At 50.8% G+C, this 16,918-nt stretch overlaps 1 protein-coding gene across 7 annotated transcripts in view; it reads right to left on the minus strand.

The window, feature by feature from the left end:
- Positions 1–16,918, minus strand: part of TUB (TUB bipartite transcription factor) — an 81,169-nt gene that overhangs the window by 20,828 nt on the left and 43,423 nt on the right. Inside the window, exon 1 of one of the 7 annotated variants that reach the window (XM_045524118.2) lies at positions 3,101–3,472. The exons of 5 other annotated variants lie outside the window; for them this stretch is intronic. In XM_045524118.2, coding sequence (XP_045380074.1) covers positions 3,101–3,138 — 38 coding nt within the window. In that variant the 5' untranslated portion in view covers positions 3,139–3,472. Of the gene's footprint in view, positions 1–3,100; positions 3,473–16,918 lie in introns of those variants that run through there. One more of the 7 variants, XM_045524115.2, reaches the window with a different exon arrangement.

The following is a 16,918-nucleotide window of genomic DNA, read 5'->3' on the forward strand; positions in this document are numbered from 1 at the left end:
GAGTACTGCATTCCTCGGGTGTGGGGCCAGGAAAGCCAGAAGTCCTAAAAGCTACCTGGGGATGCCACTCTGATTCAAAGCAGTGGGCATCCTGTCTACGCTGGGTCACGCCAGGCACTCTCCTGCTCTCCAGGAGTTCACTGCCTGGTGAGGGAGACACCAGGCAATGGTCGCAGGACCATGCAGACCGAGCACCCAGGACAGGGCCGGCCATAACTCCCACCCTCAATACACCTGACTCTCTGCAGTCCACCTACAACTCATAAAACGTTATCAAGTCATGAACCAGAATCAGTTACTGTGCCTCAAGAACACAGGTGATAAGAATGGCAGAAATAGAAATGATCAGTAGTAATAACAGAAAAAAGGCAAAGTTATTCTAATTGTTACACTTTATAAACTAAATGGTTCCCTTCTAAGTCAGAAGGTGAGATTAATCCATGATTATAAACTGAGTCTCAATTATCCTTAAGAAGATTATCACCATCACTGCTTCAAAGAAAAGGAGCCAGGCCCAGAGAATGCAGGTGCAACCACTGCAGAGGGAACAGAACCCCCATCAGGAGAGCTAACAAGGTATCGACTGACCTCTCGTCCCCAAACCACATGACACATTCCAGTTCTGACACGCTGTGACATGAGGGAATCCCACACCACAGCCTGCACACGCGCTCATCCTCTCATCTGTAAGTGCACTGCCTTGCCGTCTCCTGCCCCAGTTTTCTCTGTGATCAAGCAGGCATGTGGCTTTGACTGCAATCAGCAGCCTCGTTAGTGCAAGAGGCAATTTGCAGCTCCTCCTCTCAGCCAAATCTTCCTCTTCTGGAAGTCTACACCCAAGTCCAGCACTTTCCCAGGCTCAGAAAAACCCCAGGAATGCAGGAGAGAGTCTGGCAACTTCTGACTACAGCCTGCCCCCTGCTATACCCTCCCTGCCCCAGACCAAGAAGGCAGGGGTGGCAGAGCAATGGGACAGTGAACAGCGTAGAGCCGCAAGAGTGCCAAGCTATTGCTTGGGGCTAGGCTTCAGGGTGGCAGGACTCGGTGCTCCAGGTGGAGTGTGTGGGCCCAAGGAAGGAATGAGGGGCTGGAGTGGCCGGGCCTGGGCACTTGCTGGAGGACAGAGCCATTTTCCACAGACAGCCCCACCTTCTAGAGCCCCCTTTCCCAGAGGCAGGTTAAGCCTCCCCACTTTGAGGCAGGCCTTCTCTGAAACCTGTGTGCTCACTCTACAAGTTGCCTTGGTCCTTGGCTCCTGGGAGAGGCTTCCTTGAATCATGACCTGGCCTGGCCCCCAGCTAGATCCTAAACACACCATCATGTCCACTGCCCCAAGCACTGCCCCCTTCTTTCTCCTAAGTTTGTGCTCCCCACCCTGCCATCAACACCCCCATTCAGGTACTTCCACAGCATGTGAGGCCTCTCCGCCCACAGGCGCTGCCCAGGTACTTCTGCTGGATGGTTAGAAAAGGTTAATGAAACTTTGTGTGGTTGTGCTGTCTTTCAGAAGTCCTGAGCCCACATGTGTCAAGAAAGCCACAATGCTCCAGGAACTACTTGTGCCCCCCCGCCAGGATGCCTGTGCAGGGTGACAGTCCTCTCCTGTCTATGAGACTCTGAGGTGTGACTACACATGTCTGCAGGAAACCACGGGTGCACGTGTGTGTATCGGTGGGGGGGCACCCACAAATCCTACCTGGGAAGCCCTGAAGCCCCATAGGAGCTGAGATTAGAGACAACAATTCTTAAGAGAAACCTTGAATCCCCAGGCCAGTGACAGGTGCTTGTTTGCAGAAAGATCTGCTTTTAACAAGCCTCAGGCGGTTTCAGCTGGTTTCCATTTTGGATGCTGTCTGGACAGACTCATAGAAGAGCTCTGTCAGAATTATTTTCTATCAGTGCCTGGAATCAGGTCCCTTTGAGAGCAGTCTGTTACCAGGCAGGTCCAGAGGTTCTGTGCCTACCAGCCACAGGCATGTGCATCTGGGTGGGCAAGAACATAGTGGACCCTTGCAGTGGGGCACCCCTTTTACACACAGGCTTCTCACGGGAGGCCTGGAGATAGCCCCGTAGCCCATGGCAACCAAAGAGCCAATAGGTGGCCAAGGATCTGGCGCTGCCATGGCGATGAGCTCTTTTCCAGTGGTAATGGAGAGAATAGAGTTGAGCGGATGGGGAAGGGCCTGCACCTGTGCAAAGCCCCAGAGACTTCTCCCCCACTTCAATCTCTGCTCAGGGGAAAGCCCAGCTGTCTTTGGGACAGACCACAGCGTCAGGGAACACAGGGTGGCTGTGCTTCCCAGAGCGTGCCTGGGTTCGTAGGTGCTCTTGTGCATGCAAGGCAATTCTCATGTACTGAGTTGGTATGTGTCCAGGTGTAACCCAGTTAGCAAGTGGATTTCTCAGTCTCTGAAACACATGAGTAGTACTTGTGTGGGAGTAGTAGGTGGCAGGTATCCTCCAAATAGTTTGTTTTTGTGCACAGATAGGAGTGCATCTGTGTAAGCCTGAGAATCAGTACGTGCGTATGTGTGTGTAGTGATACACGGTGCATGTATATACGAGCAGCCTGTGGTTTGGGTTCGGAATGACTGTCTCCAGGAATTCACGCTCTGAGTGTAGGAACCGACCAGCAGGAGCGTTTTATGGTCTGTGGGTGCATGCCTGCGGATGTATGGGTGTATGTGTGCACACGGATATACTAGAGTGTGACCCTGTGTGCTGGGCCTAGGAGGGGGCTCAGCACAGTTCACTCCCTCCCCAGGCGGTCACACGGCGCTGCCGGCCCCAACAAGGCCCACACAGGCCCAGAGCACTGGCCCCTTCCAGCAACCCAGTCGTTTAAGGGGGCAGAGCAGGCGGGTTCGGTCCACCAGGGCCCCTAAAGTTGAGGTAGAAAGGCCCAGCGCCTCCAACCCGCGCCCCTCAGTGTTGCCCCACGCCCCGACCCGGCGTCCCCAGCCAGCCCTGCGCCCCGAGTTCGGGTAGTGGGCACCCCGGCCCGGCACCCTCGACCCTGCCCCACCCTCGGCGTTGGAGGGTGGTGGGCTGGGCCCGCGCCCTGGAGTTAAAGAGAAGGTGGGGGCTGGCGCCCGCGTACCTGTAGGGAATCCAGTCGGAATGCGGCTTGGAAGTCATGTCTCTCGGGGGCGGGGCGGCGGCTGCGGCTCGGGAGGCCGGGGCCCGCGGGGGCCGGCGCGGGGGCCCTGCTCAGCTCCCGGGCCGCCCCGGGCCGCATCCTCCCGAGCCGGGGCGCTGAGCCCCGCCGAGGCCCGCGCAGCACGCCAGGGCCCCGGCCCCGGGCTCGGCGAGCGGCTGCCCGTGCGGCGCAGAGCGATGGGCGAAGCGGCGGAGAGCGCGGGGGCGGCGCGCGCGCGCGCGCGCGCAACTGGGAGAGGCGGCCCGCACCGCCCGGCCACCAGTGGGGCTCGGTCCCGCGCCCGGGCCGGAGTGCTGCGTGTCAGCGGCGGCCCGCCCCCGACGGAGACCCCACCCCCAGGCCGGCTCTGGCGTCCCCAACGCTCCGCTTCCCGAAACCTCGGGTCCCCAGGCTCTGCACACGTGACCGCGCCCGCGCCCACCTTGGGTGAACAGGCGCCGCCCCTGGGCGGTCCCAGATCTCTGAACCTCAGTTTCCTCCTCTGTGAAACGGGGATGATTCTAACACCCACCTACCTATCTAACTGGCCTACCTATCTCCACTGATGAATGGGAAACCGCTGCTCATATTGGGGTGCGGGGTCGGGGAGGGGAGAAGTGGGGGTGGGAGTCCATTTGCATAGGAAGAGAATGATGCCAGAAAAGACCGAAAGAGGTCCTGCGAACCTCCGGGTTCGCAGCATGGAGGCTGGTCTTCCCCGTTCCCTGCCACTCCGACCGCCTCCAGTTCTCACATGCCCCAGAGAACCTTCTTTCTTAGGTTTTAGTACAGAAGGTATTTCCTCACTGCGGAGGAGTCCATCCCCTCTAAGTTAAACAGTCAAGACAAGAATAACATTTACTGTCAATTGCATCCCCAGCCCTCATAAATTTATATTATTTAATCTTCACAATAGCCTTGGGAGGCAAGTAGTTACCCCTATTTCCCAGAGAATAAAGCCTCAGGAAGGCCAAAATGCCCAAGGACATAAAGCTAGGAAGCGATAGAACAGAAAAGGAACCAGGATCTCTGTCCCCCAAAGCCCTTCTAGGGTCTACACTTAAATGCAGGCAGAAACCTCCCAACAAAGATAATCTAAAAGTCTCAAGAGTGCTGAGAAGGTCTTGGCTGTGATGGGCACCAACTTTAAAGCAAATTGTGGCATGTTGAGGTGAAGGGTACAAGTCTACAGCAGGGCTGGCCGGAGCAGGAAGGAGAGGCAGGTGATCAGGGAGGGAGCTGCCAAGGGGCACAGTCCCATGCTGCAGGCAGGCACCCTGGATTCAGCAGCACCATCCCCCAAACCATGCCAGCAGAGTGGCCACGTGGGATCCTAGGACTGCCCAAAAGTGGGAGAGAGAGTGTGAGGACAGCCAGCTGGGCTGAGGGAGGGGCCCCTCCTGCTGCTCTGGGTCCACAGCCATGACTCTCCACCCCAGGACTCTCTCTCCCAGGCCTGCAGCCTTGCTCATTAGCTATAAAAACAGTAACCAAGATATCTGGAGCACTTGCTGAGCACCAGGTGCTAGCTATATACTATAACTCGTGTAATTCTCACAAACACCCGAGGAGGTAGGCGCTGTATTTATAGCAGAAGAAACTGAAGTACTGAGAAGGCAAAGATCTTGCCCAAAGTCACAGGTCAGTGATGAAGCCAGGATTCACACAAGCAGTCTGGGTGCACAGGCCTGGGCCTTAGCCTCCTTCCTGCCTATCACAGCTCTTGCACTGCACATGCAGGCACGTACACACATCCAGTCTCCCTCTTCAGGCTTCCGGAGTGCAGGACAGGTCAGACCCATGTCCGTCTGGCACAGCATCGAAGCTCTCTGAAGGCTGTGACCTCTGATTATTTATCAACTTCCAAGAGCTATCACGGTCAATGAGGACAGACAGCTGACCAAAAAAAATAAAATAAAATCATCCCGGTGGGGGGCTGGGGGGGTGCGAGGAGAAAGTAGGGCTGTCCCCTTGCTGCTGGGACACCTGGCCTGGGCCTCCATTTTCACCTCTCTCAGGCTCCCAGGACTGGTCCCTGCCTTGGAGGCCCAGGCAGCACAGCAAAGCATGCCCCAAGGCTTCTGTCTGTCAGGACCTGTGGACAGAACCCTGTCTAGAAGCGAGAGGTCAGCCCCATCCTCCAGACCATCAGCAGCTACCACTTCAGAGATGAGCTCAGAAGACTTTGTCTTCAAGAACTTGAGGCTGCCTTTCCCCTTTAGTCCCAAATTATCTGACACCTTAAAGCAATCAGAATCAAGTTGGAAGGTCTCAGGAGCCTGGAGTAATTGAATCTATTAAATAGACACTTTAGGTTCTGTCCTAAGGGAGCAAAATCTGGAGGCAGAGTGAGGTGCAGAAATAAGACGGCTTTCTACGTCTCCTCCTGCAGAGCTCTGTGTGCACTTGGGATGTGGGGGAGCCAGTGGGGCTGTGTGCCACAGCTGTGTGAGTGGGTGAGTGGGTGTGTGTGGGTGTGGGTGTGGGGGTGTGTGTGTGTGTGTGTGTGTGTGTGTGTGTGTGTAAGGTGTCCCTGCGGTCAAAACATTTGTTAGTTGGTACACTGCTGTGTGCACATGGGAAGGATCTAAGTGTGTGCTTTCATGAGTTCTAAGAGGATGTGTGAGTGTTCATACTCAATTCAGAACAGGCAATGGGTTTTCCTGCTCCAGTGGCTTCCCTGGTTGCCATTTTAAGCATGTGTCCTTGGCTTCCACTAAAATGCCACTCCGGAAAGCCACGTGAGGAATGTTGCACTAGGTCAAAGTTAAAATGCAGCTGGTCTCTACATGACCCTTGAAGAAGTATCTAAGCTTTTCAAATTTAGCTCAGGAACAAGCATACCATGCCTGAAACGTGCCACACCCAGTGCACCCTCCTCACCACCTGTCCTGTTCCTCAAGGATGAGGTATTGCTGTGAATTTCAATTCTCCTGATTGCATCGTAGGCATTTTCAAGCATGGTCATAGTTTGTGAGGGGAGTAAAAGAACACATGGGGACAGAAGCAGCCCAAAGGAAACCCTCACACCTGCCACTCCAGCTGGAGAGGACCCCGGTGCAAGCTCCCCTCAGCAAGGCCAGTTCACCTGAGGAAGGAGGTTAGCTTTTTGGCAACTTGCTACTTCCCTGTGGAATCTTAAATTTTCTATTTCTAATTTAACACTTTTATTGAGTGTGGGCCACCTCTCCTCAGTTTTGGAAGCAAAAGGATATGAATAATAAGTGAATATCTCTTCTGATTGGGCACCCAGTCCCAGGGGGCCCTGCCTCATAGCTTGGCATTCCACCCTTGCCTTCTGAGGAAGGTGGTTCAATCAAGCAGACATCGACTCCACCTGGCTGGGCTCAAGGGTCCAGGCAGCACTTTGGCCAGCGTCAGGCTCAGCCCTGCTGTCAGGGAGCTCTCAGTTTGGGCAGGAGAGACAGAAAGCACCAAGATGCTGGTGTCACAGTCCAGGTGCACAAAGTGCAGGCGGTGGCCCACAGGATTGAAGGGAGGGAGTCAGATTAGGGCAAGAGTTTCCTGAGAATGAAAAAGGATGACAGTGGAATCAGGTTTTGAAGGATGAGGAGAGTTTCGATAGATGTGAGAAATGGGGGGGGGGGGGGAGTTGAACAGTTCCTGAGATTCTACACTGGCCAGGTGCGCTGCTGGGCTCAGTGACCAAGGGGCATTCCAGACAGAGAAGATGATGCGAGGCAACACATAGAGATGTGACAGTATGTGACCAATGCACTTGAAAACCTTGGCAAACCACCTCACGTGGTGGCATACAGGTGAGTGGCTGAGTGTGGCAGAAGGGCCTGGAAGTTCAGGTAGGGCCAGATCGCAGGGCCCCATGAGCACCAGGCTGGGGGGCTTGGATTTTATCCTGTAGCTAATGGGGAATCACCAAAGGGTTTTTTCTTTTTTCTTTTTTTGATTGAAGTATAGTCAGTTGACAATATTGCATCAATTTCTGGTGTACAGGATAATGTTTCAGTTATACACATACATGCATATATTCATTTTCATATTCTTTTCATTACAGATTCCTACAAGATATTGATTATAGTTCCCTGTGCTATACAGAAGAAACTTGTTTATTTTATATACAGTTATTAGTATCTACAAATCTCGAACTCCCAACTGGTCGCGTCCCACCCCTTTTCCCCTCTGGTAACTGTAAGTTTGTTTTCTATGTCTGTGAGTCTTCTCTATTTTGTAAATAGGTTCATTTGTGTCTTTTTTTTTTTTAAGATTCCAGATATGAGTGATATCATATGGTATTTTCCTTCCTCTTTCTGGCTTACTTCACTTAGAATGACAATCTCCAGGTCCATCCATGTTGCTGCAAACAGCCAAAGGGTTTTAAGCCAAGGGTAACCTGTCCAGATGTAACTTTTAGAAAAATAGAATTGAGAGCAAGATGGAGGATACAAGGAGACAAGACTAGAGGAATTGAAAACTAGTAGATGATGAATAGGAAAGTCCAGAACAGAGATGAAAGGCCCTACACCAGAGCCCAGTGCCCATTAAAGCCGTGGGGCAGACATCATGGCAAGATGGTGGCACACGTGTGGGCAGCCAGAGTGCCCCCTGAAACCCCCATTCCAGCAACTGCAGAATATGCAAAGACCATCGCCCTGTGAGACATGATTAACGTGGGATGAAAAGGCTTACTGCTGTCTCTGAAAAAATGTAGGGTAACCACTAGTAGACTTAAAAAAAAATGTCTATTTTCCAAATCACTACTGAAGATAGTAACAAATAAAAATCTCCACCACAACAGAAACAAGCATAGACTAAAGGAAACCTTCAACTCAGAAAGCATAAAACAAGGCAACAGAAAGCAAACCAAGTGTAACAGCGATGAAGTCCATGTAAATGGGGAGCCTGTGACACGGGGTCAGACATGACTCATTTGTGGAAGACACGCTCTATGCCAGGCACCCTCTACGGGTTTCATAAAAGCAATATGCACAACAGATTGATGAAATGGGACTCTCCCTCTGAGGTGCCAAGTTAATAGATGTCACATTCCAGAGTGAGGTGGGACACTGTCAAAGGTGACACAGAAAAGAGGCTGGACCATTAGCCGGCACTCATCTCTGGTACATCAAAAATATAAGAGGCTGAACAAAGGGTTGTTGGAAGATTAAGAGGAGTTTTAGAGAGAGCCCCCAGGGTCCAGGGAGCCCCAAGTGGGAGGGAGAGAGGGCTTGAGGAAGTCCACCAGGGGAGCTCACTGGGTGACAGTGGTCTTGGGGCCACCATGCTGGGGCATCTAGGTGACATCTGCCCTGATGGCTGAGAGGGTGCTGCAGCTTCAGGGTCAGCCTGTGCTCTCACGTTTGTGGGGTGATGGATACAGGAGTGTATCCTGTGGACCAGTGTGGACCCAGGCATGAGGGATGGGTGTAATTGTCTTAGATCCCAGCCAAGAGGGCCCCCTCGTCGGGGGAGGTCACAGTTGGGGAGGGGATGAGCCCAGCTTTCCCATGGCCTGAGAATGAATCCATGGGACGAGCCATGGGAAGAGAGCATCACTCACATCAAGGGAGCTGCCCTTGCGGAGACACCCGAATGATGGAAGGGTCTTCAAGAACCCACACAAGCGCCCCAGCGAGAGAGATGGCCCAGAGAGGGTGACACCAGCTCATCAGTCAGGCAAGAACTTTCCTGCCCCTCTCCTCGCCTGTCCCCACTTTGTGCCTTCATCTTGGACCCTGGAGAGAGTCGGAACCACAAGATGGACCCTCTCCCACAGCAGTCGGCCTGCAGCAGACTGTGATGGGAAAGAGAAGCTGGGGTAACTCTGAAGTTTACATTTTTTTCTTATCACAATAGAGAGAACATATTAATTACTGACAGGACAACCTTTGGTTACCTGGAAATGGCCAGGAAAGTCATGGGAATTTCCCTCAATTTCATCTAGGTTTAAGGGGAAAAACAGACCCCCTAGAATAAAATTCGAGAGACCACGGGAGACAAAAATTAAGCTGGCTGAGTGACTCCAACTCATGAGTCATGCCTGTTCAACCCAACAGTTACACGTAGCTTCCCTCATTTAATCTGCACAACAACGCTGTGAGGTAGCAATCATTATTACCCCCATTTTGCAGGTGAGAAAGCAGGTTATATAACCTGCTCAGAGTCCCACAGATAATAAGTGAAAGAGTTCAAATCCCAACTCAGGCAGTGGAGACTTCTAGAGCCCACAGGCTTAACGGCAATCCTCTGGAGAAAACCCAGAGATGAGAGCCTTAGCCCTTCGATTCATTAATTCCTGTCCTAGAAATCTAGCCAAGAGAACCATGCACTGGAGTCAAAAGTTAATACACAGAGACAGTCATCACAGCTTTATTTCTAATGGGGGAAATTAGCAGGAGTCGGGGGCCCAGAAATGTCTATCAGTTGGGACTTGGTTGGGTAAGTAATTCTACATTCACTACGCATCCTTTACAAGGAATTTAATGACAGAGGAACAGATGTATGAGATGAGATACAACACTGGAGGAAAGTATAATGTCCTATAAAGAACCTCCGCACATTAGCACGTGCATGAATGATCTCAGAAGAGGTTGTCCAGGATGAGAAAGACATAGTCTAGTCCCTCTGCAAGGCCACCCTAGGACCACATCATCCTTTCCAGGTGGTTCCTCCTTCCAGGTCTCTGCTTCCTCTTACGTCTTTCCAGCTTTTGGCTCCTTAGACCTCCTAGTGGCCCCTACCCAGCCCAGACAACACCCCACCACTGTGGTCAGGGGAGACAGATGGTAAACACACTTGGAGCACAATGGGACCGGTAAATTAATAACTAAGACTTGAAAAGCTGTGCAATTGAGCTATTATAAAGATGACACCCAGGTGGCCACACTCGAATGCACGCAAGCATAAAAAGCGTCTGCAATTTTGAGCAAGGTGATTGATCTTGGAGGGGCATGGGGAAGTGTGGGAAGGATGCTTAACACCTGCTCTTCGCTCAGTTTACCAGCTCCACTTTGAGGATCTGCTGAGCATTTTCTGCTCAGAGGTCCTGGACAAGGGTGGGGAGATGACTGGGAATCTAGAGCTGAAGCACAGTGTCCCCATCCTGGGGAGGCTTGTGTTCCCAGCCAAGTCTTCCTGCCTACTTCCCCACAGGGCATCTAAGCCCAGCTCTCCAAGGAGCAGGGGCTGAGTTATAAATAGGAAAAAGCTTCAGGGGAGAAGCGCCCAGGCCCCTGTGCTCAGCCAGCAGGAGGGGTTTGTTTTCCCAGCATTATTGGATTTGCAGATAAGCAACAAGGAATTAGGCTGATCAGGAAGAGAGGGAGGGAGCTCTCATTTGTTCATAATGCGGGATTTAGCTAGCAGAGCCCTCTCCTTTGTCAAACAGAGAGCCACTGCCTTTATATCCGCCAGCAAAGAACATTTTATTTTGTAACCTTTCAGAAAAGCCTATGAGTTTGCGTTTTTGACCTGGTTTTTTTCCCCCTAATCTAAGAAAACCATGGTTGTTTAAAATGTGAAATGCATTTTAAACAACCCTACTCAGAATTCACAAACCCATTTCTCTAGCAAGAGGAATTAGACCCTGAAATGCAATTTAAATTATTTGCAAAGTTTATTACCCTCAACACATCATCTTTCGCTCCACAGCCCTTCCCTTTTGCGGCTAATGGATCATAAATACCACACTCTAAAGCCACCAGGTCACTGAAGGACCAGCATCCTGTCGGATAGTGCTGTGGGATTGGAACCAAGTTGTTTCACCTCTCTGGCTCGTTTTCCCAACTCTAAATGGGAAGAAAAGTTCCAGGACCTACAGAGGCAGCAAGTAGAGAGGAAAGAACACCAGACCCAGATTCCAGCCCTGGCTTTGTCGCTACGGTGCTGTGTGACCTTGAGTGTGTATGTCACACTTGAGTGTGTGCCTCGGGAAATTCAGGGGGTGGGATGTTCTCAAAGGCTACCTTCCAGCCCTCAATTTCTCTGATGTTTTGACTCTTTACAGCAAGGCTGTTAGGAGACAAAAGAAGGTGATTAGAGTTTGCTCAACTCTGAAATAAGGATAGGAGTCTTGTATTTTAGAAAAGAAACACACAGCAGTGAAAACACACTAGACTTAGAACTGAATTCTTGTTTTCTCTGCTTAAACTCACTGGGTGGCCAGGGACCACTCACCTTGGCTCACATCAGTTTCCTCATCTGTTCGATGGGGACAATGCACACCTTGCCTACTGCATAGGGTGCATGAGGCTGAACGGAGAGCAGGAACGTGAACCTGTGATCACTGTGTCGAAAGTCCAAAGCACCACGGAGGTGTGACAACATTTAGTAATTTGAGCTCCCACTTACTGAGCCCTGGCGCAGAGCCCGCACTGTGCTAAGCGTTACCTGCATTATCTCATCGCTTACTCACAGCAACCCTGAGGAGCTATTATGCAAAAGAAAGCTTAAGCACTGTGGGTGGTCACAAGAGCAAGGATTTACTGCCTTGGTCAAAGCCTGTGCTTTAAGGCCAGATGAGGATGAGAACAGGTAGTCCCAGGGGCTGCCGCCCCACCTGGGCTCTGGGAGGAGGGAGGAGAGGACCACTTCCCCCTCAGCATCTCTGAGCTCTGTGCCACCCCTTCTAGACTTCCTCAGGGAAGATGGTGCCTGGGGCTGGTGGGGCTGGTGAGTGGTACCCAGCTCTGCCTTTCTCCAACTCCAGGATGCTCCGGACCTCTCTCAGCATCTCTCTCCCGGCTTCCCAGGCCTCATCATTGCCCGCATTCTCTCTGCATTTACTCTGCAGGCACCACCCTCCCTGCTGCTGAAGAGCCCGCCCTTCCAGATCCTGCAGCTCTGAGGCTGATATGGGGCGAGTGACTGGGAGTGAGGGGCTCCAGTCGGCAGGATGAGTTGGCTTGATTTTCTCAGACCAGTTGGCCCTGTCCGAGCCCTGACACTCGTCAAGACTCCGGGGTCTTCCTGGAGATGGGCAAGCTGGGCTAACCCTCTACAAGGACTCCAGAGGTCTCCCCTCCCCAGCAGGCAGGGCTCTGGGTGGTGCTGTGTGCTCCTCAAGCTCTGGTCCCCCTCCACTCTGCCCCAGCCTCCTGACCACCTGCTCCAAAATCCCCAGGTCCCTGTGTTGGGTCCCAGCTCCCCAGACTCGCACCTCAGTCCATCTGGTTTTCACAAGCAATCGGTACCTATTTCTCTGGCTCAACGCAACCTATTTTTAACTTTGCCCCACCCCACCTCTTGGCTCTGACACTCTGTAGGATCCTCCCCTGGACCCCAACCAGGGCAGCTGACCAGACACTAGCTGATGCTGTTGGTTGATGTCCTCACTTGATCTGAAGATGCCTTTAGTGTCTTGAATGTTGGGAAACCCAAATTCTAGGTCTAGGTCCCTGGCCTCCTACATGACCAACAACAAATCTCTTCCCAGTTTTCTTGGCCTCAGTGTGTCAATCTATAAGATCAGAAGGTTGGATTAATGTCAAAGGCCTCCAATGTCACTCGAGTTCCATTATCCAGGGCCCCAGCTGACAATTAACATGAAAAAAACCACACATTCCTCACCTCCCCCTCCAAATGCCCTGGGAGAGCTGATCAGAAACACTGAGACTAGGTTCACCTCGCTCTCACATCCCTAAGCAGAAGCATGAGGAGCAGGGACCATCCCTTACTCAGTCACACACCCAGGAGACAGGGTGCAGAATGCACCCTGGCAATGGGTCTGAATCCCCTCCCTCCCCATGAAAAAGAGTAGAGGTGATAAGCACATATGAACAACCCAATGGAAAAGTAGATAGACAAGTCCCAGAGAAACTCCAAACAGCCATTAATATGTGGAAAAACACGGTATTTCCCCCCACTAACCCCCCATATCCAGCCCGTCACCAGGTCCTATTGATATTGAATCCTAAGTGTCCCTCCAGTTGATCCCCTTCTTCAGTCTTCTCACCATCTCCAGTACCACCGCCCTTATCCATACTAGTTCATCTGTGGCGTGGGATAACCTGTGTGCTTCAGGTGTGGACTCTGGAGCCAGATCTGCTGGCTTCAGACCAGGCTCTGCCACAAACTCCCTGCGTACCTGGAAACTTAATAGTTAATACACATAAACCACTCTGAGCAGCGCCTGGCACATAGTAAGGAGACGTATGAGTTAGCTGCTGTTACATAATGAGCTGCACCCCCTTTCCCTCTGGCTCCCTGGCAGGCTGTTCTCACATGGCAGTGAGAGTGATCTTTTCCAAATGCAAATCTACCATTGCACCTGCTGCTTTAAATCTTTCACTGACATCTCTTGCTTACAGACCAAAAACATTTTTAAGTGTCCACAGAGCTGATTAAGTTTCTCTTCTCCAGCCATACTGGTCTGCTTTCAGACTAGCCAAGCTTGTGCTCTCCCAACCTCTGCAAATGTTGTCTCCTTGGTCTGGAATCTACCTCGCACCCTCTCTCCTTCTAGTCCCAGCTCCTGTTGCTGAGCCCGAGGGTGGTGGTTCAGTAAGGATGAAGCCAAGCCAACTACAATTTTTTAAAAGTTCCTGAGGATGACATGAACAGTCATTAGTCCACTATATTAGAAAGCAGAGTCATAATTTATATGATTGAAAATGGCACATGGTCCTGGGAGCCTGAGAAAACTTAAATGGATCAACAAGAAAACCTCTAGAATCAGAAAATTCATCAAAGTCTATATTCAATACCTTGTAATAGCCTATAATGAAAAAGAATATGAAAAGGAATATATATATGTATAACTAAATCACAATGCTGTACACCAGAAATTAACATGACATTGTAAACTGACTATACCTCAATTAAAAAATTTTTAAATAAAAATTAAAAAAGAAAATTCAATGAAGTCACCAGATAAAAAGATAAAGGAAATAGTCAATAACATTTCTATTATTACAAAATAATAATCATTTATAGACTGAAAAAACATCTCATTTACAATGGCAAGATTATGTAGGAAATCCTTTAAAATCACATTAATACAATTTCTTTGTGCTCCATACAAAGAAAATTATAAAATATAACTGAGATGTATAAAAAGAACTTGAATGGAGATTCCTAATATAGTCCTACAAGATGAGAAGACTATTTTAAAGATAGTAATTCTTCCTAAATTAGACTTCATTTAGTTCAAGGCAAAATTCGAAGGGGATTCTGACACTTGATAACATGCAGGGATTTCTTAAGGTTCCCTTAGGTGATGATCTAAGGGAGGGAAGGCACACGCCAAGACAGTTTGTGAACCAGGCTTCCATGTCAAGAAAGGCAAAGGCATCACTTTGCCTTGCCGGCTAGTGTCAATCAACAGTGGTCCTAAATTTCGTCTCACAAAGCAGTTGGGTCAATGATTCAATTAGGTGTCCACTCAGTACCTCAAAAGTGAGGGCTTTTAGGAGTAAATGAACTAATTACAGGTGAGGTGTTGTTTTTGAGTTAACAACTTGGGGAGACTGGGCAGCAGGAGGCAGACTCTTGCACCAAAGCAAACAGATCTAGGGATGGAGACAGACCGGGCAGGAAGCTTGGGCCCTTGCTGGGGAGGGGGGAAGGGTGCAGGGCTGGTGGTGCATGTTCAGAGGATGTGTGGGCGGGGCATGCTCCCCAGACTTCCCACCTACATGGGAAGCTGCCCAGAAGCTCCTGGTCTCAGGCAAACCCTCAGTCACTGTGCGATCACCAGCACCAGCTACATCCATCCTGAGGGAGCACGCCCACACTGTGTGGGCGCCCTTCCCTGCATCCTGGGATGGCAGGTGAGGGCGCTAGTGAGGGAGGGGGTGGTCAGGGACTTGGGACCACTACTTCTTTTTTTGCTTATTTCACCCCATCAGTGGGCCTCTTTTCCATTTTCAGAGCCATGAGTTAAGAGTGCCCAACTCAACACAGTGCCCTGTGTTGACACCCAAGATCAGGGCAGCCTGGGATAAACTATTTCCCCGCCCTTGATTCCTTTAGAAAACCCAGGTAAAAATTATCAGGAGGAAAAAAAAAACAAGTAAGGAAAGCAAAGGACATTCTGACGATGATGGCTGATGAGAGGGGCAGTCCCACTAGATATTAAACTATATTAAAGTGACAACAACTAAAACAGTGTGTTGAGGGACATGAATCTCACATGAATCTTCAATGGAAGAAAATAAGCAACCCAGAAATATACCCCATTCTCTGTAAGAACTTAATTTAAATGTTAATTACAAAAAGTACTAAATAAGAAACTGGGAGTACAAAATTGTGACAACAGTGTAAAATGAAGTGTGCCTGTGGTTATCTGGAACGGGCAGAGGGAAACGTTCCAGAGCTGTGAGCTTTGGGCTGATTTTCAGTGTAAGTAATTGAGGCTACTTTAGCAGGTGGTTTGTGTAGAAGAAAGCAAAGCAAAGAACAGTTCCACAAAGCAGAAAGTACACTGGAGTCTGAACACCAGTCACAACTTCTCGCTGCTGAGTGATTTGGGGCTGGGTCTTCCCCTTTGTGGGCCTCAGTCCAACAGTTCAGAGATAAAGGATTAACACAAATGACCTCTTCTGGCCGTTACCAGCTCAGCCATTCTTCTGCGGTTTGACAGTCTGGGATGTCATCCCCCCTTTTTGGTTTCTATAGCAGGACTTAATGGGAGAACAGAAACTCAGACCTTTCCTGCCCCAAATCGTTGAGTGATGCTATAGGCCGGCTCTGTGCGTCCCGGCATTGAGGCTCGCTCTGTACCCGGCCCTGTTTGTTCCTGGGGCCTGAAGATGAGTAAGACATGGTGCCGGCCTGTGAGGATCTCAGGGCAGTGGGGGACACAGGTGGATGCAGACACAACAAAAGATAATCCCAGGCAGAGAGAAGTCAGCCAGCGATGGGGTCCAGAGCTACGGGGGCACAGGGGAGGGCAACGCAGTCTGGCCAGGGGTCAGGCAGGACTTTGCAGCAGAGCCCACACTTGAGGCTGGAGAAAGGTTTAATGAAAAGGGGGTGAGGGAGACACAGGAGGTAGGAGAGAGCATTGGGGTGGGTGGTGTTGAGAATGGAATGAATGGGGGGAGAGGGGATATGGGGTGAGTATTTATGGCCAGGCTGAGTGTTTAGCCTTGAATCTCTTAGCAACAATGAGAAATCGGGGAATTGACATGGTCCTGCCCCGTTCAGGTCCCAGGGGCCTCAGGGCAGCTTCCAGCTGCATCCTCCCTCCTAGGCTGATGCTGGGATGACATATTAGCCACAGACCGAACCAGCCAGAGCGCTAACTGCCATGCCCGGGCCCCATTCCGTGTCTATCAAACCCAAGATGGACCCCGGGGTCACAGAGAGAAACCCCTCATGGTGAGCGGATTCTGAGGTCAGCAGGAGTCAGCAGCCACAGAAAGCACACTATCACACAGGAATGGACCTACTCTGTGCAGGAGGGGTGCTGGCACCTTCCATGTATTATCGTTACTCCTTACTCGACTCTGAATGTGAGGTGTTAATAAACCCATTTTTCAGATTCAGAAACAGAGACTCAGACACTTGCCAGAATTTAACCCACCCACTTGCTGCTTCCCATGTTGGGCATCCACTGGGCTAAATTCACCATGATCCACAGGTGAGATTAACCTAGAACCTGAGGTTCTATTCCAGCTCTGTCCTGGGCTTGCCAGCACGCATGCTGCCTGCAACACCCCCCCCTACTCCACTCTCCAGCCCAGGGCCCTTCTGCACCACACATGCACATACACACGCACACACACACACACGACCCTGCTCTGGGGGCTCCAAGAGACAAAAGGAGGGAAACTGGCATCTGTTGAGCATCATCTGCCTGTG

This window comes from Camelus bactrianus, chromosome 10 (assembly GCF_048773025.1).
Source record: "Camelus bactrianus isolate YW-2024 breed Bactrian camel chromosome 10, ASM4877302v1, whole genome shotgun sequence".
NCBI lineage: Eukaryota > Metazoa > Chordata > Mammalia > Artiodactyla > Camelidae > Camelus > Camelus bactrianus.